The 23,721-nt window shown below is 40.6% G+C and overlaps 1 protein-coding gene across 4 annotated transcripts in view; it reads left to right on the top strand.

The window, feature by feature from the left end:
* The window catches only part of pip5k1ca (phosphatidylinositol-4-phosphate 5-kinase, type I, gamma a), a 43,318-nt gene extending 19,928 nt beyond the window's left edge, over positions 1 to 23,390 (top strand). The window contains exons 7-19 of one of the 4 annotated variants that reach the window (XM_061824226.1): positions 2,891 to 3,190; positions 4,571 to 4,779; positions 7,049 to 7,132; positions 7,232 to 7,280; positions 8,496 to 8,580; positions 9,479 to 9,640; positions 9,884 to 10,022; positions 11,528 to 11,560; positions 11,650 to 11,769; positions 14,201 to 14,441; positions 16,064 to 16,132; positions 18,301 to 18,390; positions 18,476 to 18,604. In XM_061824226.1, the coding sequence (XP_061680210.1) occupies positions 2,891 to 3,190; positions 4,571 to 4,779; positions 7,049 to 7,132; positions 7,232 to 7,280; positions 8,496 to 8,580; positions 9,479 to 9,640; positions 9,884 to 10,022; positions 11,528 to 11,560; positions 11,650 to 11,769; positions 14,201 to 14,441; positions 16,064 to 16,132; positions 18,301 to 18,390; positions 18,476 to 18,484 (1,590 nt within the window). In that variant the 3' untranslated portion in view covers positions 18,485 to 18,604. Of the gene's footprint in view, positions 1 to 2,890; positions 3,191 to 4,570; positions 4,780 to 7,048; positions 7,133 to 7,231; positions 7,281 to 8,495; positions 8,581 to 9,478; positions 9,641 to 9,883; positions 10,023 to 11,527; positions 11,561 to 11,649; positions 11,770 to 14,200; positions 14,442 to 16,063; positions 16,133 to 18,300; positions 18,391 to 18,475; positions 18,605 to 20,289 lie in introns of those variants that run through there. The other 3 variants (XM_061824224.1, XM_061824223.1, XM_061824225.1) reach the window with 3 other exon arrangements.
* The last annotated feature ends 331 nt before the right edge of the window (positions 23,391 to 23,721 follow it).

Raw genomic sequence — 23,721 nt, 5'->3', positions numbered from 1 at the left:
TTCTACCATGGGTTCATTTCCCACTCAGTGAATGGTTGTGGGAGGAAAAAGTATGTCTACATTTTGGAGTTTCTCAAGTTCCTCCATATGTTGGTCATAAAATGAGGTCTGATCTTTATATAAATCACAAGAACTCATAATCTGCTAAAACTAATACCCTACAAACAATTGTTATATTTTTATTGAAATACCAAACAGTCACAGGACTGGAAGGTGAGTGTAATTAAACCTCTAGGCTACAGAATCTCCAGAACTAATGAGTCAGGTTTACGCCAACCTGGAGTCGAATCAATGAGAAAAGATTGGAGGTATGGCTTAAAACTGCTCTGGCCATTAGAAAACACACACCACATTAGAATTGTTTCATGGCATGAAGCATTTATTATTTATTATTGATGTTTTTATTGATGTGATTGCTAGTGTGACAGCTGCCTGTCTCTATGTGCCCTGCACTCTTGCAACCCTTGTGAGGATAAGCAGCTCAGAAATGGATGGATGGATGATATTTACTAAAAATAAATAAAATGGCTAATGCTAAAATGTAATTACTTTGTCAGGGCGCTATTGACTCACAATGTTTCGCTATGTGCAGCAAGGCTCGTTCCCTCGAGTATGAAAGATTTTGAGGTAACCTTAGAGTCATTACCGTAATTCCCGGCCTGAAGGGCGCACCTGGTTATAAGCCTCACCCAGTACATTTGTAAAGGAAGTACCATTTGGTACATACGCCGCAGCTTTGTAAAAGCCGCAAGTGGCCACATTGAAAACCACATTGAAATACGAGATATTTACAAAGAAAGACGGAGACAGAGAGTTTAACGCTAGCGCCGCCGCGCTAACTCTGACGCTAGAGCCGCCTTAACGCTAGCGCCATGCTAACACTAATGCTAGCTCCACGATAACAGCAAGTTAAAAAAAAAAAAAACATACCGGTAAAAATCATTGAGACACGGCAGTAACACGCTAACAAAGCGCTAACAGGGCCGGACCGGTAAAAGTCACTTCCTCGGCACATATATTCCACCTGTCTCACTCTTCCTTTTTCCGCTCGAGTGTTCCCTTGCGGCCGTTAGAAAAAAATCCACAAATTAGCCGCATCACCACATAAAATGCAGGGATGAAAGGGTGTAAAATAAGTCGCGGTTTATAGGCTGGAAATTACAGCACTTTGCGGTTGTCTATAACCACGCACTTCTAGCTTTGGATACATTTAGATGAATATTTTCCATCAGACTGTAGATCACAGCAGTTCTCCTACTGATTCCACCAGTGACAAACGTTTCAGCCCTGGATTTGGAAGTCTGCTAAAAGAGATAAAACTCACGCCAAGGTCAAGACAAATGCACACACTGAAAGACAAACACAAGAAGCAAATTAATAAGCGTTGCTACATGCAGTCAGCCCCACACGTTTGCCGCAGCTGACTGGCTTGACGGTGAGGACCGACCGAGCGGTCTGGCTCTGGGCTGTGTGCGGATCGCAGTGATGTAACCGCCTCTCTTTGTCTATTGTGCGATACACTCCATTCTCACGCACGTCTTATCGCTCTCCCCGCCATTCTCACCCTCAGCGCAGCTTATTTTCCATTTTATCTTTGGCGCGTGTGGTAATCCGCATTCGCCCCCTCGGCCCCCACCCTTCCCCTCACGTGTCGCATCGACTGACTTCGGTGGGGTCTTGTGTGGCTGCTGGGGGCGCAGCATGCTCTTTCTGGCTAGCTGGCATTATGGTGCGTTAGTTCTCCCGACCAGGTCCTTTGCTGAAATTCCCATTTTTCCTTATCCATCATGGTAAACAGTTGTCATCCACAAATGTTCTTATTTTAAGTAAAATCTGTTGCACAGGTGTGCGCAGAGGTTGACCTGTTGACACTATTCACAGGGACAGGGACCAAACCTGGCTGGAAATGTTTAAAATTGTTTAGAATTGCCCAAGTTAATAATCTATATTTTCAGTGTACCACAAACCGAAACAGTTGATCACCTCGCGACAGTACCCTTAAAGATACTGTAAATGTGCTTGACCAGAGCAAAGCATACACAGTGAAGAAAATAAGTATTTGAACACCCTGCTATATTGCAAGTTCTCCCACTTGGAAATCATGGAGGGGTGTGAAATTTTCATTGTCGGTGCATGTCCACTGTGAGAGAGATAATCGAAAAAGAAAAATCCAGAAATCACAATGCATAATTTTTTTAATGATTTATTTGTGTCATACAGCTGCAAATAAGTATTTGAACACCTGAGAAAACCAATGTTAATATTTGGTACAGTAGCTTTTCTTTGCAATTACAGAGGTCAAACGTTTCCTGTAGTTGTTCACCAGGTTTGCACACACTGCAGGAGGGATTTTGGCCCATTCCTCCACACAGATCTTCTCTAGATCATGCAGCTTTCTGGGCTGTCGCTGAGAAACACGGAATTTCAGCTCCCTCCAAAGATTTTCTATTGGGTTTAGGTCTGGACACTGGCTAGGCCACGCCAGAACCTTGATATGCTTCTTACGGAGCCACTCCTCGGTTTTCCTGGCTGTGTGCTATAGCAGGGTGTTCAAATACTTGTTTTCTTCACTGTAGATGCAGCAAAGATTCTCCATAACTTCTGGTAATAACCCTGGTAAATATAGCTCCTTCCTGACATGCAAATATCTTCGTCTCCTGTCAAGATCTATCACTCAGTATATTTTGTTGACACCAGTGACTTGACACTTAGGCTGCAAATACCGGTAGGTGGAAAGGTTCTATAAGAAAAAAAATGTGAATAGATGAAAAGTCAGCTAAGAGAGTCTTCAGCTCACCCACCTTTCTAATGAGCCTAAGTGTTGCAGAAAATTGATAGATGGATAATGATAATTTTTCCTTTTTTTTTTTTTTTTTTTTCTCCCCTCCAGAACTTGAATCAGAACCCTCGCACTCTGTTGCCCAAGTTTTTTGGCCTGTACTGCGTCCAGTCAGGAGGCAAGAACATCCGCGTTGTGGTGATGAACAACGTGCTGCCCCGCGTCGTCCGCATGCACCTCAAGTACGATCTGAAGGGCTCCACCTACAAACGACGAGCATCCAAGAAAGAGCGCGAGAAGGCCCGGCCTACTTTCAAAGACCTGGACTTCATGCAGGACCTGCAGGATGGACTCATGCTGGATCAGGACACGTTCAACGCGCTGGTCAAGACGCTGCAGAGGGACTGCCTGGTGAGATCGGGTGGGACGGGAATTAAACTCATGAGTGCTTCGTATTCTCAGTTCGAGCAGTCCGACTTCCTCATACATTAAAAAATAAATTGATTGAAGACTTTAAATTGTCAATATGAATAAGATGGAGAATAGTTGTCAGAATGTCCATGTTGATTGACTGGCGACCAGTTCTGGGTGTACCCTGCCTCCCGTACAAAGTCAACTGGGATAGGTTACAGCTCCCCCAAACAGAAAATGTATGGAGGAATGATTGCCATCGAACTCTCTGCCATCACTGGTACCCTTCGTACTACAGTTGAATTGACGTATTGTGGCACTGTCTAAATCTGATAAATAACGAGATGAGCAAAAAATTTTCTTCAACTAAATCACAACAATGGCAATAAAGAAAAGACAATTGCTCTTAGTAAACACCTGGACTCTCTATCTTTAAAAACCAAAGACCAAGTCCGAAACCTTGACTACTGTAATGGTCTTCTGACTGGACTCTCAAAAAGAGTATTAAACAGCTGCAGCCGCATTCTGACCAAAACAAAGCAGTCAGAGCATATAACTCCAATCCTAAAGTCGTTGCACTGGCTTCCAGTCACCTTTAGAATAAATTTTAAAGTTCTGCTACTGGTCTATAAATCACGAAATGATTTAGGTCCTGAATACATGAAAGAAATGCTTACGGAATACAAACCCAGTGGAGCACTGAGATCGACTGACTCAGGTCAAATAGTGGAGCGCAAAGTCCAAAGCAAACATGGTGAAGCAGCATTTAGCTATTATGCTGCACACAAATGGAAGAAGTTGCCAACAAAGGTTAGGTCAGCCGCAAGTGTGAATGCTTTTAAATCCAGGTTGAAAACTCCTTTTTTTTCATGCTTTTTAGAATATATACACTTTTTGATCATATTACTTGCTCTGTATGTGTTTTTAACTTTTTTTTAATGTTTTGTTTGTCATTTTTATTGTTTTTAATGCCATTTTAAATGTTTCATCTTTGTTTTCAAATGCCTTTAATCATGTAAACGACATTGAGTTACCTCGTCTATGAAATGCGCTATACAAATAAATTTGCTTTGCTTTACCATTCTGTGGTGGCATGCTCGTATGCTTGCAGCAACCATTCTCAGTTTTTTTCATCCATTGGTGTGTTAAATTTTTGAAGTACCACTGTAAAAAACACTATCAGGAAAAAAATATATATAACAGGTAAAATAAGGTTATTCAATCACTTCTGATGTATTTTATTCATATTCATGAATGATGAATGTGTGCATGCTAACTCATCTCATGAGCGACATTAACAAGTTGGATTCCCCGTGGCGCTGACACTTTTCTCCACTCTGGATAAAAGCTTTTCTCTCTCACGTCATTCCATTTGTTCAGGTGCTGGAAAGCTTCAAGATCATGGACTACAGTCTCCTGCTAGGAGTGCACAACATGGACCAAGCGGAGAGGGAGCGGCAGATGGAAGGCTCCCAAGGCGGCAGCGATGAGAAACGGCCCCTGGCCCAGCAGAAGGCCCTCTACTCCACCGCCATGGAGTCCATTCAGGGCGGGGCTGCCTGCGGGGGATCAATTGACACCGAAGACACGTAAGGGGAGCAAAAATATGCCGGAAGTTGACATGGTTTCCACTGTGTTACAGTTCATACCATTTAACAGCACACAATAAGCATTTGGGAATTAATGACACTCATTGTTAAACCTTTGTCAGTACAATTCTTTCCCATTTGTGGTTGATGTACATATTCGGATGCTCAACATGCGGGGTCTCAGTTGTCATGTTTCCCCTTTGTAATGTGCCGGGCTTTTTTAATGAGAGACAGGTCTGGGCAGCGGGCAGGCCAGTCTCATACTTCCACTGTTTTACTACAAAGCCAGGCTCTTGTAGTACATGCAAAATGTTGCATGGTGATGTCTTAAATAAGCAGGGATGAAAAAGATGTTGTTTGGATGGCAGCGTACTGTATTTTGTTTCAAAGCTTGGGATGTACTTTCAACATTAGTGGTGCCATTGCATAAGTGCAAGTTACCCATGCCATGCCCGCATATTTTTACAGTTGTTGTTTTTAAGCTGATAACAATCCGAATGGCCCTTTTTCTCTTTGGCCCTGAGCACACGATGTCCATAATCTCCCAAAACAGTCTAAAATGTGGATTCATCACACCACAGCACACTTTTCCATTTTGCATCAGTCCATTGGGATTTTGGGTCCAGAGAACACGGTGAAGTTTCTGCGTGTTTTTGATTTATAGCTTGGGTGTCAAACTCACATTGTGGTTCCAGTTTCCCTCAGAGGGCCGTTAGGACAGTGAAACAATACATATGTCTCATCATATTTACATAATCAATTTACGATCTACTTTTGGAATCCGAAATCAAGGGTAATGTGTTTTTCAACTATTCATGTTTGGTAACACCAAAATGGTTGTAATATCTCAACTTTATCCTTTATGATGCATGACAATTTGATTTTTTTTTTTTTTTTTTTTACAAATTGTTACAAGAATAATCTAAATTGATACTATAGATTTGGCTTCATGGGACACATAAAATCATGTGGCGGGCCGGATCTGGCCTCCGGGCCTTGAGTTTGACACCTGTGATTTATAGCTTTCACCTTGCATAGTAGAGTTTTAACTTGCATTTACAGCTATAGCAATGAATTGTGTTAACTTACTTTAGTTTTCTGAAGTGTTCCTGAGAGTTCATTTTACACTGACACTTGTTTTTATTGAAGTGCCATCTGTGGGATTGAATGGCACGGGTATTTAATTTTGATTTTCAGCCTTGCTGCTAAGGTGCAGTAGTCAATTTTCAAGTTTTCATTTTCAAAAGAACAATCCCCAAAAGAAATTATGTCAAAGAAATTCATTTCTTGCGATGTCAAGATGTTGCTATCATTCTATTGTGTACAAACAAGGTTTTTATTCATATTTAATGACTGTTAACTATAAAACAAAATAAAGTACAGTGATGCCTCGGTTCTGGACCACAATCCGTTCCAGAAAATGGTTTGATAAGTGCTTTGTCTTAAAACTGAATTGATGTTTCCCATTACAATGAATTGAAAAGAAATAATGCGTTCCAAGCCTAAAAAATTGGGCTTTTTAAAGCATTTTTTTTTTTTGCTTTTCCTGATAATAAACTGCATAGTAGAAATACATGTATAGTTTAAATACTTTATATAATAAAATAATTTAAGAAATATATTTATTTTTTGCTTAAAGGGTTTAGTAGTAGAGTACGCTAGGCTGGGAGTGCATTGCTGTATCTGTAGCGACTCGGCCCCCAGCCTTGTAAATCGCCTCGTGGGTTAGCTGATCTGGCCATGCGCAATATGTTATTTCCGGGTTTTGTCGGGGGCGTTCGAAGACTGGTTTTCATTCAAAAACAGAAGCAAAAAAATCTTGAAATTTTCATTTGAGAACCGATTTGTTCGAAAACAGGGACGTTTGAGAACCGAGGCTTTACTGTATGTAATAGAATCAGATTTAATTACCATGTAACAACACACAAAGAATTTGTCTCCGTCTTTGTTTCTTCCCTTGTTTAGATGCCTGACAAACATGGGAATTTTCATATTAGTGATTAGCCATTGTGTTTTCAACTAAGATAAGATGTACATTAGCATCTGCTTGGCAAAATCAAGTTTCGTATGTAATTATTAATGGAATTTTGGTGCTCATACTGTATTGTGCAAAGCAGCCACATGCTTCATTTCCTATGCAGAAATAAGTTCCATTTTCACATTTATTCTGCCACTCGTGCCCTTCTGTGGTTACATAACCCGAAAAAAAAAGAACACCACACATGTAATAGATGTTAAGTCAGGTGAAGTCTCTGCACTTGACTTTTAGAATGGGCGGCATCCCTGCTGTCAACGGGAAAGGAGAACGACTTCTGCTCTACGTTGGCATCATTGACATCTTACAATCATACAGGTGAGCAGCACATGAACCGTGCAATGAGCTGCGCTCTTTGCTTTATTCACACGTGTACACCCGTCAGCTTTATCATGTTGCCCTTCTTTGTCTGCGCAGGTTAATCAAGAAGCTGGAGCACACGTGGAAGGCTTTGGTGCACGATGGGGTGAGATTTTAATCACACTCCAGCGCACACTGACTCACCTCTAAGACGCCGTCAACATCACTTCTTGCTTAAGATGTCTCCCCTCAGTCATAGGGTGCAACATTTAGTGCCCAATATAAGAGAATTTTTGCCTTTGTGTACATAATATTCAGTTTTAAATAAATTTGTCAAAATACATAAAGTGCATTACGTGGTATATACAATGTGCCCATACAGATCTAGTATTTGTTTTTTATTTATTTATTTTTCCTAGAATTATTTGTTTGTTCTACATGATAGACTAAGAAATTGCAAATATAGTACATATATATTCAAAACCTACTATGAATTTAGTGATGTAGAACTGCCACTTTTTTCAGACTACAAATACTTATTTGAGTACTCACCCAGGATCGATAGATGGAGTATTGATACTGATAATTCCATTATATCTTTGAATCGTAATGAAATTGTGTTTATTTCAACGAAATGTTGTTCAGAAACACATTTTCTGGAACATGGCCCATGTTTCCCTGAAATATAACACTGTTGCTTCCTTCGCTGCCCGAGGTGTTCTTCATTCATTTTGCAGAGCATAATTTGCAGGCAGCTAAAAATGATGTTGTCCGTGTCATTTAACTACCTCCGCACACAAACGTGACACGCACAGCAGGGTGAAAAGATTTACCAGAAATAGCACTCTGTTGTTTGGAATTGCCGCTTTAACCAGAGCACAACGCAGACAAAATATTGAAAATCAGGTGTTGGTGATGACCAGATGGAGGCTTTTTTTTTTCAGGGTGAGGTTGACTTTTTGTGGAACATTTTTATGTTGTATAAAATCGATTTAAAATAAATAAATAACCACTAACACCGTGATACTCAATTAATATAACTTATTTGTCAGCACATATACTGCTTCAATTGGTTTCATTTGCTTAGGTTATCTTTGGTTCTGCTTGCGTGCTGGTGGGAAAACCAAGAAGGACGAATGTTGTATTCAGTTCTCTGTGTTGTTGTTCCTCCAAGTGACCCAAACAATGTCACCCATTAATGAGCATGCCGGAGAATCAATAATGTCTGTCTGTTTATGTCTGTGCTTTGTCTGTCTAGTGGCTTGACCCAGAGTCATGCATTACTGAAATGAAACACGAGGGATGCATTGATATTTTAATCTCCAAGTATTTTTTTTTTTGCTTTTTTAATCTCATTAATCTCTCCACATCTCACCGCCAGGACACGGTCTCGGTCCACCGGCCTGGATTCTACGCTGACAGGTTCTTCAAGTTCATGAGCAGCACCGTTTTCAGGAAGAGCTCTTGTGAGTTTATTCTGCTCCCTTACATAGTCAAAGCACTGCCGCGAGGGGAAGAATTTGCAGACATGCTTGAAACTGCCTTTTTCGGAGCCGCTTCTCGTCATGTGTGAGAGTTCACCTGCTCTTTCCGTTTTACGTTGCTGTGAAATGATTGAGGAGGAGACCAAATATGGACTTTAAAATTCCCATCCACCAGAGTATTAGTTAAAGATGGGCAGTTTGGGAAAATGTCTTTAAACTGAGATCTCGACCACCATAATGTCTTGCTTACATTATAACCAGCTTACTCTTACATAAAATATTTTTTTAAAAATACAATTCTGTAGTATTGTCACAATAATTGTTTAAAAAAATGTTTATCTTTATGTGAAATGTTTGAGTACTTTTTAGGTAAATATTATAAGACAAAAATAAGTAAATACAGATTGCTGAAATCTTGTAGCACTTATTTTGAAGCACACTGTTATCATTACTTGCAGTACAACACGGCTTGGCTACCTTGTTCGTGCCACTTGCAAAATTGAATGTACCATTCCAATGGCTTTACTGCCTTCTTTCTTCATAAATTCCATTTGCGAAAATATTTTGTGGGCAATCTGAACTAGTATTAAAAGCTTATCGCCTCTTGCCTGGCTCCTATGCACACATTTGCTTCACTCACAAAGCTGCTCTGATTAAACCATTCAAATGTCTTCATGTCTTCAAAGACATTCCATGAAATTACCACACTTAATGTACACTAAAGATTATTTGACACAGGAACATTTTGGAATTTCAAATAATGAATCCTCAAAAGTGTGGATGTGTTTATATAATAATAGTCCACATATTGAGGACATCTGCCCCAGGGGCACGGTTGTTTCGTTCATGTTTGGATCTGTCTTTAATGTCCACTGTGCAGCTTTGAAGTCGTCTCCATCCAAGAAGGGCCGCGTCTCGCTGACAGTACCGAAGTGCGGCGGTCCCGGTGCGGCCTGGTCCGCCAGCCAGCTCCCCTCCGAGAGAGACGAGAACATTTATGACCTGAGAGGCGCTCGCAGCTTCCCAACGCTGGAAGACGAAGGTAAATGTGTCATTTCGACTTGGCGGACACCTCATTGACCACCTGATACATCTTCTTTTCCCATCGGCTTGTCCCGTGAGGGGTCGCCACAGCGTGTCATCTTTTTCCATGTACCGGACTTTACTTATGTGGTATCATTTCTACAATCATGCATTTCTAGTTTCTGTCGGGCCCCATTTTGTTACACGTTCTAGTCATTCCATGATCTGCTGTATTTTTCAATGTTCTTCTTACCATTTCCAGGACGAGTCGATCTCCCGTGCACACCTCCGTCCTTTGAGGAGGCCACCACGGCGTCCATCGCCACTACTCTCTCCTCCACCACCTCTCTGTCCATCCCTGAACGCTCTCCCTGCGACACCGTTGATCACCCGCGCTACAGGTACCATCACGAACTCCTTGGGTTTCATTTAGGTCGTGACTCATGGGTAGTTTATCCCTGGGGACTTTTAAGTTGACAGGTGGAGCCCTCCCTGGATTGGTCGCCAGTTCATTGGAGGGCAGATATAAACAAACAATCTTTCATACCTGTAGACAATTTTTGAGTGTACTATGAACCGAACATGCAGGTGCACATGGAATATGGGCGGACGCTGGAGTAGTTCTAAGGTTAACTCGATAACCACTAAGCCACTGGGGCCATTTTGCTTTCTGAAAAAATATTAGGCAACTATGGAACATCGAGCTGTGGAGAGATGATTATTCGACAAAAGTTTTTCACCTCCCTATTATGCTGCCAGTGGCAACTAGCAGAGGGAAAAATGTGCCATACCAAAGGACACAAATTTTCTTTCTTTCTAATACAACCCTGCCATGATAGCAAATGATTGTTACAATTCTCCCTTGCAACAATCTGACCAATCTGTCAACACTTGCTAGATGAGAATAGAACCACATTAGACAATAGGAGGGAGTACTCCAGTTTCCCTGGAATGTAGTGGACTTACTGGAAGTGGTTGGTAATTTGCCAATATTTTACACACTGACCTTGTGGTTACCTCTCACAACTAGGTTCGTGGTTCAGATGTCAGCTTTGTCTTCCAATGTAAAGTTGGCATGTTACCCAGTTTTCTCCAAGTATTCTGGCTTCCTCCCAGATTAAAAAAAATGCATGTTAGGTTCACTGGAGATTTTCTTTTTGTCCATTACTGTAAATGTGAGTATGAATAGTCATCTATATGTGCGCTGTGGTTGGTTAGTCACTTGTACAGCAATGACGTGTATGCTACCTCTCGCCCAAAATCAGCTAAGTCTCTAGGTTACTCATGACGCTGATGAGGACAAGCACTATAAAAAATGGAAGGTCGGCACATTAAACAGTAAGGGGAAGTACTGTAGTTTTCCTGGAATGTTGCCTAACGCTAATGTAAGTGGTTGACAATTGTTGATCAATATTGTTTCCCTATAAAAATACCACTGGCTACATTCCTTCATAGTCACGCATTACACTGTATGCAGAAGCTACGATTCTTCCGCCTTCTGAGGTCGTGTCATCACCAGAAAAGAGGGAGTGTATAATTTTGACAATCAGGCAGAACGGCATCTTTGTGTAAGAAAAATACTGCGTTATTGGGGACAGGGCATTGAAATTAAACACTTAACACTTCACACATCCTGCTGTGTTGAAACCAATTGTTGCTGTGCGACAAGTATTTTATAATTTACACTAGACTTTGGCGCTCACATCACTTAATTAGCTGATTGTTGAAAGCTGCGTCACTGTATGAAAAATCACCTTGACAGGCAATATCCCATATTTGCTGGGTTCTGCACAAAAGGTGAATTAATGTCTCTGGATGGCATTAATCTTTTATGACTCTAATGCAGTAGTTTTGAAGGATTTCTGCATAAAAGAGGCTTTGACTTCACCGATTCTTTTGTCTTCAGGAGGCACACCCAGTCTCTTAGTCATGATGGGAGGTAAGTTGGTGGCATTGGAATTTTGAAACATTGTTTTGAGACTTGACTTCTTCCTGTTAACATACATGCGTGTATTTTCATGCATGCAGGACCCAGGAGGAGCTGCGTGTGCGTGAGGAGGAACAGCAGACCATCACGGTGGAGGTGGAGTTAAAGAAGCACGACAGTGAGCCCACCATCTCCATCCCGCAGCCTTTGCCTCAACCCAGGTAGTGCAGCAACACATTGTTGTCATTATAGGGGAACCCCCAAAGTCTGGCACCCAAGAAGTCATATACATACAGTGAAGAAAATGAGTATTTGAACACCCTGCTATATTGCAAATTCTACCACTTAGAAAGCATGGAGGGGTCTGAAATTTTCATCGTAGGTGCATGTCGACTGTGAGAGAGATAATCTCAATGCATGATTTTTTTAATGATTTATTTGTGTGATACAGCTGCAAATAAGTATTTGAACACCTGAGGAAACCAATGTTAATATTAGGTACAGTAGCCTTCGTTTGGAATTACAGAGGTCAAACATTTCCTGCAGTTGTTCACCAGGCTTGTACACACTGCAAGAGGGATTTTGGCCCACTCCTCCACACAGATCCTCTCTAAATCAGACATTTTTCTGGGCTGTCGCTGAGAAAGATGGACTTTCAGCTCTCTCCAAAGAGTTTCTCTTGGGTTTAGGTACCGAGACTGGCTAGGCCACGCCAGAATCTTGATCTGCTTCTTACAGAGCCACACCTTGGTTTTCCTGGCTGTGTGGTTCAGGTTATTGTCATGTTGAAAGACCCAGCCACGACCCATCTTCAATGCTCTGACTGAGGGAAAGAGGTTGTTCCCCAAAATCTCACAACACATGGCTGCGGTCATCCTTTACTTAATACAGTGCAGTCGTCCTGTCCCATGTGCAGAAAAACACCCCCAAAGCATGATGCTACCACCCCCATGTTTCACATTAGGGATGGTGTTCTTGGGATGGAACTCATCATTCGTCTTCCTCCACACACGGTTAGTGGAATTATGACCAAAAAGTTCAGTTTTGGTCTCATCTGACCACAAAACTTTCTCCCTTGACTCCTCTATATCATCCAAATGGTCATTGGCAAACTTATGACGGGCCTTGACATGTGCTGATTTAAGCAGGGGAACCTTCCGTGCCATGCATGAGTTCAAACCATGACATCTTAGTGTATTACCAACAGTCACCTTGGAAACGGTGTTCCCAGCTCTTTTCAAGTCACTGACTAAGTCCTGTCGTGTTGTCCTGGGCTGATTCCTCACCTTTCTAAGGATCATTGAGACCCCACGAAGTGATACTGTACATATGATGTTAAATGTCAATTACAGTACTAAGTGTGTTGACCAAGCATTAGTTGGACCATGACACCATGCTACACAAAGCTCCTTTTTCCTTTTCAACTTACTTTGTATGTGACCTCAATAAAGAGTAAATATGATGGCTCTAATACTGCTCCTGGAAGATTATGAGAAAAATTTGGGGGGAACCAGCAAATAGAAGTAGGCCAGTTGTCCTGGGGCCTGAGGCGTCTCCCATAAAGCCACCATGACCTGATTTCTGACACATTTTAACCTAATTTTTGCTTTGACTGTATGAAAAAAACTGGTCTAATCTCCTCTCTGTACTCTACAATTAATCTATCGTAATGTCAGGAGGAGGGAGGACTGCGTTTTGGGAGGATCAGAGTGTGTTTGCTTGGGCTGTGGCGAGACATGGCTATGGGCCCGGGATGGAGGTGTTAAAGAGGCGCAGGGTAGATAAGTACAGGGTTGGTTCAGTGTAATGTAATTTTCAACATTCATCCATTTTCTTACGATTCTCCGGGGTCAGGTCTCTTTAACATTACTTTACTGTTCCATAGTCATCAAAAACACTTTTCCTCTTCCCATTTATGAGCTCCCTTTGGTGATGTTCTCACCAAAAAAAAAAAAAAAAAACAATAGCGTGGAGTTAATTCAAGTCTTGTTAAATTTTTTGACACTGTTATGTAAAAGTGTTACCATTTTCAATCCTGACAGTTCTTCAGGGGTGCCACGTAAAATTATCCAGTTTCGCTAAATTGGCCCCAAAAATGATGTATCATAACAATTAAGAGGGGTTCCACTGGATGGCAGAAACTTACATTAACCTGCGTCTCCACCCGTTGCCGTTCATAGAAAAGAATAAATCGCGGCTTTGTGCAACTGCATCAGGTTTGTTTTCTATTGAACAAGTCGAGGTTTCACACTCATATTTAAGCAGGTATTAAGTATGGTTGTTTACTGCGAGACTTTTGTAATGTATGCACCATTGCTCAATGAAAGGTTAGAAAACACTCATCTTCATAATTCCCCTGGACTAGATCTCCTTAGATGATACAGATGTACCATGATGCGGAAAGTCAGTTTAAATCAAACAAAGAATGAGAGCAAAGACAGAAGTCTGGATGGATTGGCAACCTTACTACTGCATTTATCCTTTCAGCCAATTAGGTCTCTTGTTGACCGTGGGCTGCTCAAAGCTGTGACGCCGGAACTGATGCAGCATGGACGTTCCTAATCCGTGTTTAGGAACAGCAAAGGATCATGGCTCCGCAACAGCTGGCAAAACATGATCTGACACAACATGCTTTCTCTTCCTTTCACACAGTGATGATCGGGAGGCAGCCGCTGGAACTTCCACCTCTTCTCCAGCCCCCGAACCCTCCTCCTCCTCCTCCTCGCCCGCCACCGTCACTCCTGCGTCTGCCGAGGCAACCGGAGCCACTCCGTCCAGTCCCAAGCTGGTGGTGGTGGTGGCGGAGACGGCAAGCCACGCGTCAGGCTCGGGGTGCGCCAGCCAGGCTTCAGTTGATGACGAGGATGACGTGCCAGTCACGGATATCTACTTTGTAAGACCACGCACTACATTTTAATGGTTATCTCAAGTGTTGACACTGTATGATGCTCTCCTACAGAGGTGTTGACAGACGGGGTGGGATAGTAGTGGGCGCGGACTCTCAGGCGGGTGTGAGTGTGCGTGATGTGCACTCTGAGTGGAGTGATAACAGCATGTTGCCCATCTCCTTGTGGCTGTTCAGCTGCATACTTTCTGGCCCTTTTTAGTCTTATGTTGGGTACAAACATAAAGATGGACAGAGACGTCCCCCCCACAACCCTCACACCTCCAAATAACTGTAAAAAATATTGCGCAGGAGTAGCTTTAGCTAAACAAACAGGATGTAAAATATACTATTACAGTAATTCCCGATGATACTGTTACGATACTGCGATACTGTTAACAGCTGCATCTCATTAAATTTGAATATTGTGTCGTGTATTTCAAATTACAAATACAGTAATCAATCCAACAATCAAAATGGTTTTTAATATAAGAGTTGGGTGGAAATGGCTTCTGGAAAATATTTTCCTGTGGTCAATGAAGCGATGTAATACTGTACGAGTATCACGTTTTTTTTAATTAAGGACTAAAGTATATTAATATTGCTACTGGATTCTATTTTATTGAGATGTACAGTAGATTGTTTTATACAAAGATGATCACCACCTGCTGGTGTCTTGGCTCTGATGGTAGCGAAGATGACGGTCTGAGCTGGCAGGCCCAAACATACAGTAGTGTTCAAAATAATAGCAATCCAACGACACTATCCAGAATTATCCACATTTTCAGTTTATTTTTTTTATTGCTACATGTCAAACAAGTTACCAGTAAAAGCAGTAGATTCTCAGAAAACCTAAAAGATCAGCTTTCATGATATACTGTACACACTCTTAAGTCTGTGCTATTGGGCAATTTGTTGAAAGGGGTGTGTTTAAAAAAAAAAAAAAAAAAAAAAGCAGTCTGCCGTTGACTTTACAAACTCAAAACTATTTTGTACAAACTTTTGTTTGTAGGATTAACCAGAACTTTGAATCACTAAACTAATATTTACTTGTAGGACCACAATTTCTTCAATTTTTTTTTTTTTTTTTTTTTTTAATAACTGCTTCACATCTGTTTTGCGTGGAGTCAACCAACCTGTGGCACCTTTCAGCTGTTATTCCACTCCAAGTTTCCTTAACAACATTTCACAATTCATTTATATTTCTTGGTTTTGCTTCAGAACCAACAACTGGGGAGAGGAAATTGAGTGATTGAACATTTATTATTGTGGCGTGTGGTGTCGAATTACACTATATTCTGCTTGGAGGTGTTTGTAATTTTCTTACCTGTATCCTTTATGTTTCATCATACCATGTAGTGCAGCGCTTCAACCGAAATAGCAAACCTTAAAACCTGTCTATCAGTCAAAACTGAGCTTTATTATTTTCTGAAAGGCAGATTTGAATTAGAATGTCCAAGCAGGCCCAGTGATACAGGTATGATTTCCTGTCATGTTAATGTGCATGTAGCAGTCAGTCACTTACGTGTGTTGGGGACGTCTCTTTTCCATTCTCAACTCCAGCACGCTCCCTCGTCTTTTCACACCTGTGCCCATTTGTCATCTTCTGCTCCCGCCGTTGTTGTTGTCAGTTCCCCGACGGAAGGACTTGGGTGGTCTCCCCTCTCCGACAAAAGGGGAAGTGGCGGTCCAACAGGCCAGTAAGTGAGCTGTAGCCGGCCAGGCCGTCAGACGAGACAACTGGCCCCCGTGTTAGGATAGAACTGGTGGCGTGCACCTCTTTTTTTTTTAGCAGTCTTGAGTGAGCTTGTAGCCTCATTTCACCCAGTGGAGCGCCTTCCTATAAAAGAGGGTGATATATATTACTACGGAACCTCCAAAGTGCAGCTCTATCTCTTCCATGACACTTGTTATAGTAAAGCTGCCTTGCTGAGCTGAGAGACACTTAATGGAGGGAAAGAAAGAGGTATTTGCAAAGTGATACTGTTGCCAAGAGGCGTTTTATACCTGTTGCCAGAAGTAATAAACCTTTAGTTCATTCATTTTGAATAGTGCTTGTTCTAATTAGGGTCACAGGTGGGGGAGAGACGGTGTAGTACGCCTAGACTGGTTGCCAGGCAATAGAGCTCGTGCACGTGACGTCACCATATTGCCGGTCAAACAGAGCTGCTCGACAGTGTGGGGGACATTGAACTGGAGCAGAATGTTCACAATGCTCGAGACTTGTTGTGCTGTTGATTGTTACAACAGACGAGAAAGATATTCAAAGAGGTCAATCTATAGAACACCAGCTGAAAAGACCAGAAAATATCGATGGATTTTGGCAATTAAACGTGATGGATGGTACCCAACTAAAATACGTACATGCCTGTGTAACGATCACTTCATTTCAGGTAGGAATTATTCTTCTCAATCTCAAATTCCCAAGAAGTATTTATAATACCAAATTGGCTAATTTAAGAACAATGCGTTTAAAAAACAAAACGAAAAACAACAGGGAGTCATCTCGAGCATACACGAAGCATGTTGCGGCCACACGTTAATCTTCAGTAAACCTCTCCCGACAGATTTTTTTATTTTTTTTTAATATGCATTGTTCTCAAATGAGTCCAATGTTTATTTAAAAAAACGGTTGGTCACGCAGAGGATTACTGAAGTTCAATGTGTGGCAACTACGCTCTTCCATGTACGGAGGAGCCAACTCGCTGTTTTTTTTTTTTTTTTTCAATTATAGTTAATGAATGCGAGTTTGTGTAAAACCAGGGGTCATTTATTTAAATATTGGTATTTGCATTTAATGCTAAGTGGGATTTATTCTTGATTGAGAGCAGATCCAGCAACAAAGTATTTGTATCCGTCCTGACTTTTCTACGCTTTCAAACTCTTCCGTGTAAATCTCGACGACTTACTCACCAGATCCATGTGTAGATCGAGTTGTCCAAGACAAGCGGAAGCGGGTTAATGGTCCAATTTTTTTATCGCCGAAAACATCGACTTCGGCATTAACTATGGGTCCTCTATGCCAAGTGTGTCTCATTTTTCCACGTACCTTTGTTTATTATCACCTTCTAAATGTTTAACGGGATCGGACAAAACTCTGGCCATCGTGCTGTAAGACATACATTTTCTTGTCGTCTGCAACCTACTTAGCACTGAACAATACTTTGCTAGACCGGCACTTCCAGCCAGTGACGTGATTTGATGACGTAGGTGCACGAGCTCCATAGTAATGCACATCTTAAGCCTCAGAACATTTGCAGAAGACCCATCCAAGGGGCGTTGGAGAACACGCTAAGTCCACACGGAAAAGCCAGATCCAAGATTTGAACCCAGGACCTTGGAGGCAGATGTGCTAAACACTACGGCACCATGCCGGTCACTGACAATCACATTATTTTATGTTGCCAAACACAAACTTGAACAGTATCCAAGAAGGGATTGTGTTTGACTTTGGAGGTTCCACGTAAACAAACAAATGTAATGTTGTGTTGTTTGTGTATTGACATGTTAATTAGTCAACTGGCCATGCAGTTCTGGCTTCCCGCTACCTCTCCTCCTTCATCCTCCATCATTAAAACTGCACATGACCTCCCAGAAGTCATATGATTCAAACACAATGTGCGATAACCGCTGCTTCCAAGCAACATCCGGCTTCAAGGATTAACACGAGCTGTCTGGGTGACATTTCCCCCCCGTTATGCATCCCTAACTTTCATTTCCTGTCTTGTCTTTTCTTCTCCTGCGATCTCCTGCATCTTTCTTCCTGCCTGCCTGCCACTGCCGCCGCTTATCACTGTGCCACTGGCCCTCTCCTCTGTCCCCCTGGCGCCCTCTGCTGCGCTTGGCGTGTAAAAACAAAACAAAACAGCCTCCAGAGGACAGGACCTGGGTGTACTCTCCGCTACACTATGGCTCAGAGTCTAAGGCCCTGCCAGATGGGGATTGGGAAAGAGAGACAGTAAGTGAGAAGCATCCGACTAAGAAATACAGCGCACCGGAAGAATCTTCCATGTTCTAGTTAAAGCAGTTCTAATGCTTCTCAGGTCCATTAAACCCTCCCCACCCTCCGTGTCTTGCCGTAATCATCCCAAGTGCAAATGGTCACCAAGTTGTGACCGTTTAGTGCATGAGTGTGTCTCTTCAACAGCAAACAGCATGCACCATGCCGCATCGTGTCATCAGTCTGCTCAAAAGGTCTAAATCGCCGGTGGTGGTGGTGGGGGGGAGGGGGTGCAGGGGGGTTCACCCTGGGGTCGGAAACCTACGGGCCGTGGGTTATTTTTTGGGACACCGCATCGTATTTGATACAATTGCAATCATAAAAACAAAAACTTCAGAGAAGATCTGAGGAAAAGCCCAAAACCATTTAGCACATACACTGTACAGTGAAGAAAATAAGTATTTGAGCACCCTGCTGTATTGCAAGTTCTCCTACTTAGAAATCATAGAGGGGTGTGAAATTTTAATCGTAGGCGCATGTCCACTGTCATAGAGAAATCACTATTATTATTTTTTTAAATTTGTGTGATACAACTATAAATAAGCATTTGAACACCTGAGAAAACCAATGTTAATATTTGGTACAGTAGCCTTTGTTTGCTATTACAGAGGTCAAACGCTTCCTGTAGTTGTTCACATGGTTTGCACGCACTGCAGGAGGGATTTTGTCCCATGTGCAGAAAAAAACCCTCAAAGCATGATGCTACCACCCCCATGCTTCACGGTAGGGATGGTGTTCTTGGGATGGAACTCATCATTCGTCTTCCCCCAAACACGGTTAGTGGAATTATGACCAAAAAGTTCCATTTTGGTCTCATCTGACCACAAAACTTTCTCCCATGACTCCTCTGTATCATCCAAATGGTCGTTGGCAAACTTTAGGCGGGCCTTGACATGTGCCAATTTAAGCAGGGGAACCTTCCGTGCCGTGCATCTGATTCAGGATAATACATGGAGTGGATGTGGATTAACAGGTCTTTGAGGGTCAGAATTCTATCTGATATAGGCAGGTGTTCAAATGCTTATTTGCAGCTTTATCACACAAATAAATTGTTAATCATATTGAGATTTCTGGATTTTCTCACATTGGACATGCACCTACTATAAAAATTTCAGACCCCTCCATGATTTCTAAGTGGGAGAACTTGCAATATAGCAGGGTTGTTTAAATACTTACTTTCTTGACTGTAATCACTCAATAATCTATAAAACAGAGGTGCCTTGACGTAAGGTGTTAATTTCTTCCATGACTGCGATTGGAACTCATTCAACATTCGTATTGTAAATCACCTTTTGCCACTGACATGAATGAAAATCCCATTAATCCGATGCAGCCTACTATAAAATACCCCCCAAAAAATTATACCATGCTTTTTCATAAGAAACATAGTACCCTATAATAGCGCATTACAAGTTAATGCATTCAGTGTGCGGCTCCTTTTTGTGTATGAGCCTTGCATACCAAAGGCCAGAATAAAATATTCCATACTGTATGTACACACAGAAAACCCAAAAGTAAATCAATCGAGACATTGCATCTTTCCCTGAAGTTGCAACCTGAGTTTAGAAAGTCCTGGGGCAGATTGGTGAGGATTTTGCATCTTGTTCTGCAGTCAGGTACATTTTCAAATGAGAACTGTTACAATACTAAAATGCTAATATACTTGTATAGCAAGATAACAACGCAAATCGATGAAGCTCCAAGGAACTCTGATGAGGATTTTACATCCCTTTCGTCTGGTGCTACTTCTAATAAGAAATGATAGAGTGCTAACATCCTCCTTTCTAGCTATATTTACATCAATTTTTTTGTTGTGTCCTCATCCATCCACTGTTTGTTTGGTTTTTTTTCATACAGTAAAACCACATTTTGTGACTGTATGGCGTGAAGGGGATCGTCCAAGGCCAAAACCTCCTCAACGGTCACAGTCCAATCTTTTTGTCTCAAGACCGGGGAGAAACAGAATCAACAGACTGGCGTAGCAGAGAGGTCCCTGCCATTTCTATATGATACCTGTGTTTACGTGTGACATAGTACAAGTATGCTTGTGTGTTATATGTTTTTGACGTGACACACTTCCGTTGTATTTCACATAAACATCAACAGACTGGTCATTGTTTTCCCCAAGGCGGCCATATTGGAAGAGGACAAGTCGGTGTGGGTTGTCGCAAATGTGAGAGGACATCAAAAGAATTTTTATTTAGTCACACCGTGATGCTGTGGATTCTGTTATGAAACGGTGCGGTGGGCAGGTTCTTTTCCAATGTGGCTGCTTCATACACGCACATTGCCAAGTGGGATATTTCGGGTTGTCCCACCCCGTGGCTAAAAGCAGCAGTTGTTTTAATTTTAAGTTATTTATGGTTTGATAATTATTATTTCATATGTATTATGCTCCACATATTTATTTTCAAATGTTGCACTTTTTTGAAATGTCTCTTTCATCCAAAGCGTTTTATTCATCTGTTTGTATGTACTCCAGTTTCCTCCCATATCCCAAAAACGTGCTTGGGAGTGTTGATTGAAGACTTTAGATTGCCCGTAGGTATGAATGTGAGTGCGAATGTTTCTATATGCCCTGTGAATGGGTGGCTGACTCCTTACCCCTATTTAGATCCCTCTTCCATACTGCGGTTGACATTTTTATTAATTATTATATTTTTTAAATTTCATTTATTTTGCTAAAATATGGTAAAACTGTCTAATAGAATTATAAGATTGCATTTGTAAAAAAATAAAATAAAAGGGTCTCCCCTTTAACAAACTCGTTCCCCCTATTTAGATCCCTATTCCATACTGCTGTTGACATTTTTATTAATTGTAATTTTTTTTTGCTAGAATATGGTAAAAATGTCTAATATAATTATAAGATTGCATTTGTAAAAATAAAATGAGAAGCTCTCCCCTTTAACGAACTCCTTACCCCTATTTAGATCTCTATTCCATACTGTGGTTGACATTTTTCTTAATATTAGTTTTATTTATTTTCCTAAAATATGGTAAAAATGTCTCATAAAATTATAAAATTGCATTCGTAAAAAAATTAGAGAAAATAAATAGCTCTCCCCTTCATTGAACACCTTACCCTTATTTAAATCCCTATTCCATCCTGTAGTTGACATTTTTATTAATTTTAATATTTTTTAAATTGTATTTATTTTGCTGAAATATGGTAAAAAATTCTAACATAAAATTGCATTTGTAAAAAAAAAAAAAAGACCTCCCCTTTAACAAACTCCTTACCCCTATTTAGACCTATTCTCTACTTTGATTAATGTTTATTAATGTTAATATATTTTTATTTATTTTGCTAAAATATGGTCAAAAATTCTAACAAAATTGTATTTGTAAAAAAATAAAAGACCTCCCCTTTAACAAACTCCTTACCCATATTTAGACACCTACTCTCTACTGCTATTAATTTTTATTCATGTCAATTTTTTTTCATTTATTTTTTTAAATATAGTAAAAATGTCTAATAGAATTCTAAAATTGCTTTTGTAAAAAATTATATAAAAAGGTCTCCCCTTTATCGAAGTCCTTACCCCTATTTAGTTCCCAAATCTATACTACAGTTGACATTTTTATTAATTTTAATATTTTTTAAAATTTTATTTATTTTGCTGAAATATGGCCAAAAATTCTAAGATAAAATTGCATTTGTAAAAAAACAAAAGACCTCCCCTTTAACAAACTCCTTACCCCTATTTAAACACCTATTCTCTTCTGCGATTACCTAATTTTTCTTGGTAATTAAATTTTTTTTTTTGCTGAAATATGATAATTTCTATTATGAAATTGCATTTGAAAAAAAAATTAAAGGCCTCCCTCTTTAAACTTTTTACCCTTATTAGACACCTATTCCCTACCACAATTTACTAATTGAATGTCATACATGTATATATAATATACTATGACATTTAATTCATTAGGCCTATTCACCTTTGCAGTAATAAAACATCCATCATATGTAGAAGTATGACCATGAACATCATTGTGGAAATCATCACTTACGATGGAGTTTTAACAATCAGGACTTTTCTGTGACTTTTCCAGCCGATGTCAATGTTTTCGGACTTTTGTAGAAGTAGTGCCTCTGTGGTCATATTTGCGGAACCTCTTACTGTATATTCGTATCATATGAATATGAATGAACACAGCGCTGACTCATCTGGAAAGGGGAGCCATTGTTGAATGAAACAAACAAAAAAAAAAAAACGCTTCCCAAGCGCCCGCCGTATTAAACTTTAGAGGTTCAGCTGCATTTAACGTACTCTGACAAATGGTCGCTTGTTGTCTTTGTCATGTGTAACAGAGGTCAGCATATTGCTCACGAAATGTACTTACTCTACCGTGATCAGAGATGGAGAGCATAGCAGCAATATTTTCTACAGTCCTCACCTCCTTTTCCTTTTAAATTGCCTTATCTGTTCATTTTCTTGCACTCGTGTGGTCCTTTTCACTTTGTCATCATTCTGGTTCTGAAAATCTGTACATAATATTAAAAAAAGAGAATATACAGTATATAGAAAAATATAGAAATCTATTTTCCATTGGAAATGGAGAAATGTTATTTTTCTTTGGTTTTATTTTTGCTGGTCGGCCAAGAGACAACTGCAATCTGTGTAATTTTGTTGGGTTGTGTTCCTCGGTACCGGGATGCGGCTGCTCGCAGTACATGCGAACCGGTAGGGATTCTTCCGACTTGTTCATGCTGTGGTGTGTGTTGTGTGTGTCATCCAATAGGAAGAGTCCTTTACAGAGACATAGCATGATTTAAAAAAAAAAAAGAATAATGCATATCAGAAATGTGTATTTATGTATATCTGTGAATATTCATCTATTTATACCAGAGGATAAATAGATGGCTGTATATGTATGTATGTATGTATGCGTGTGTGTCTGTGGACTCAATCAGAATGAATACAAAATAAAGCAGTTCTATGAATTGTCCAATGCACTTTTTTTATGTTGCTTTATTTTTTTAACTACACTTAGCAAATAGATTACATCATTTTTATTCCTCTTCTATGAATGGTCAGCACATCAGATGTGCACTGGACTTTAGTCCATGAAGCAACAGAAGGGATGTTAAATTTAACACACAAAAAATAATAATAATAAAGCTGATGGAGAGGGAGTTATGTGATGATTAGCAGGGGCCCCAAGACGCATCCCTGGGCTACACCTCTAGTATCTGGGGAGGGGTCACATGAAAAGGACTGAACTGAGTCTAGTCTTTGATAATAAAAGAAAATTACTTATGAGGATGCTTGTTTGTTTCTATGT

The sequence above is a fragment of the Syngnathoides biaculeatus genome, chromosome 7 (genome assembly GCF_019802595.1).
Source record: "Syngnathoides biaculeatus isolate LvHL_M chromosome 7, ASM1980259v1, whole genome shotgun sequence".
NCBI lineage: Eukaryota > Metazoa > Chordata > Actinopteri > Syngnathiformes > Syngnathidae > Syngnathoides > Syngnathoides biaculeatus.
The sequence above is the reverse complement of the archived record's forward strand: the minus strand, read 5'-3'. Positions and strand labels throughout refer to the sequence as shown.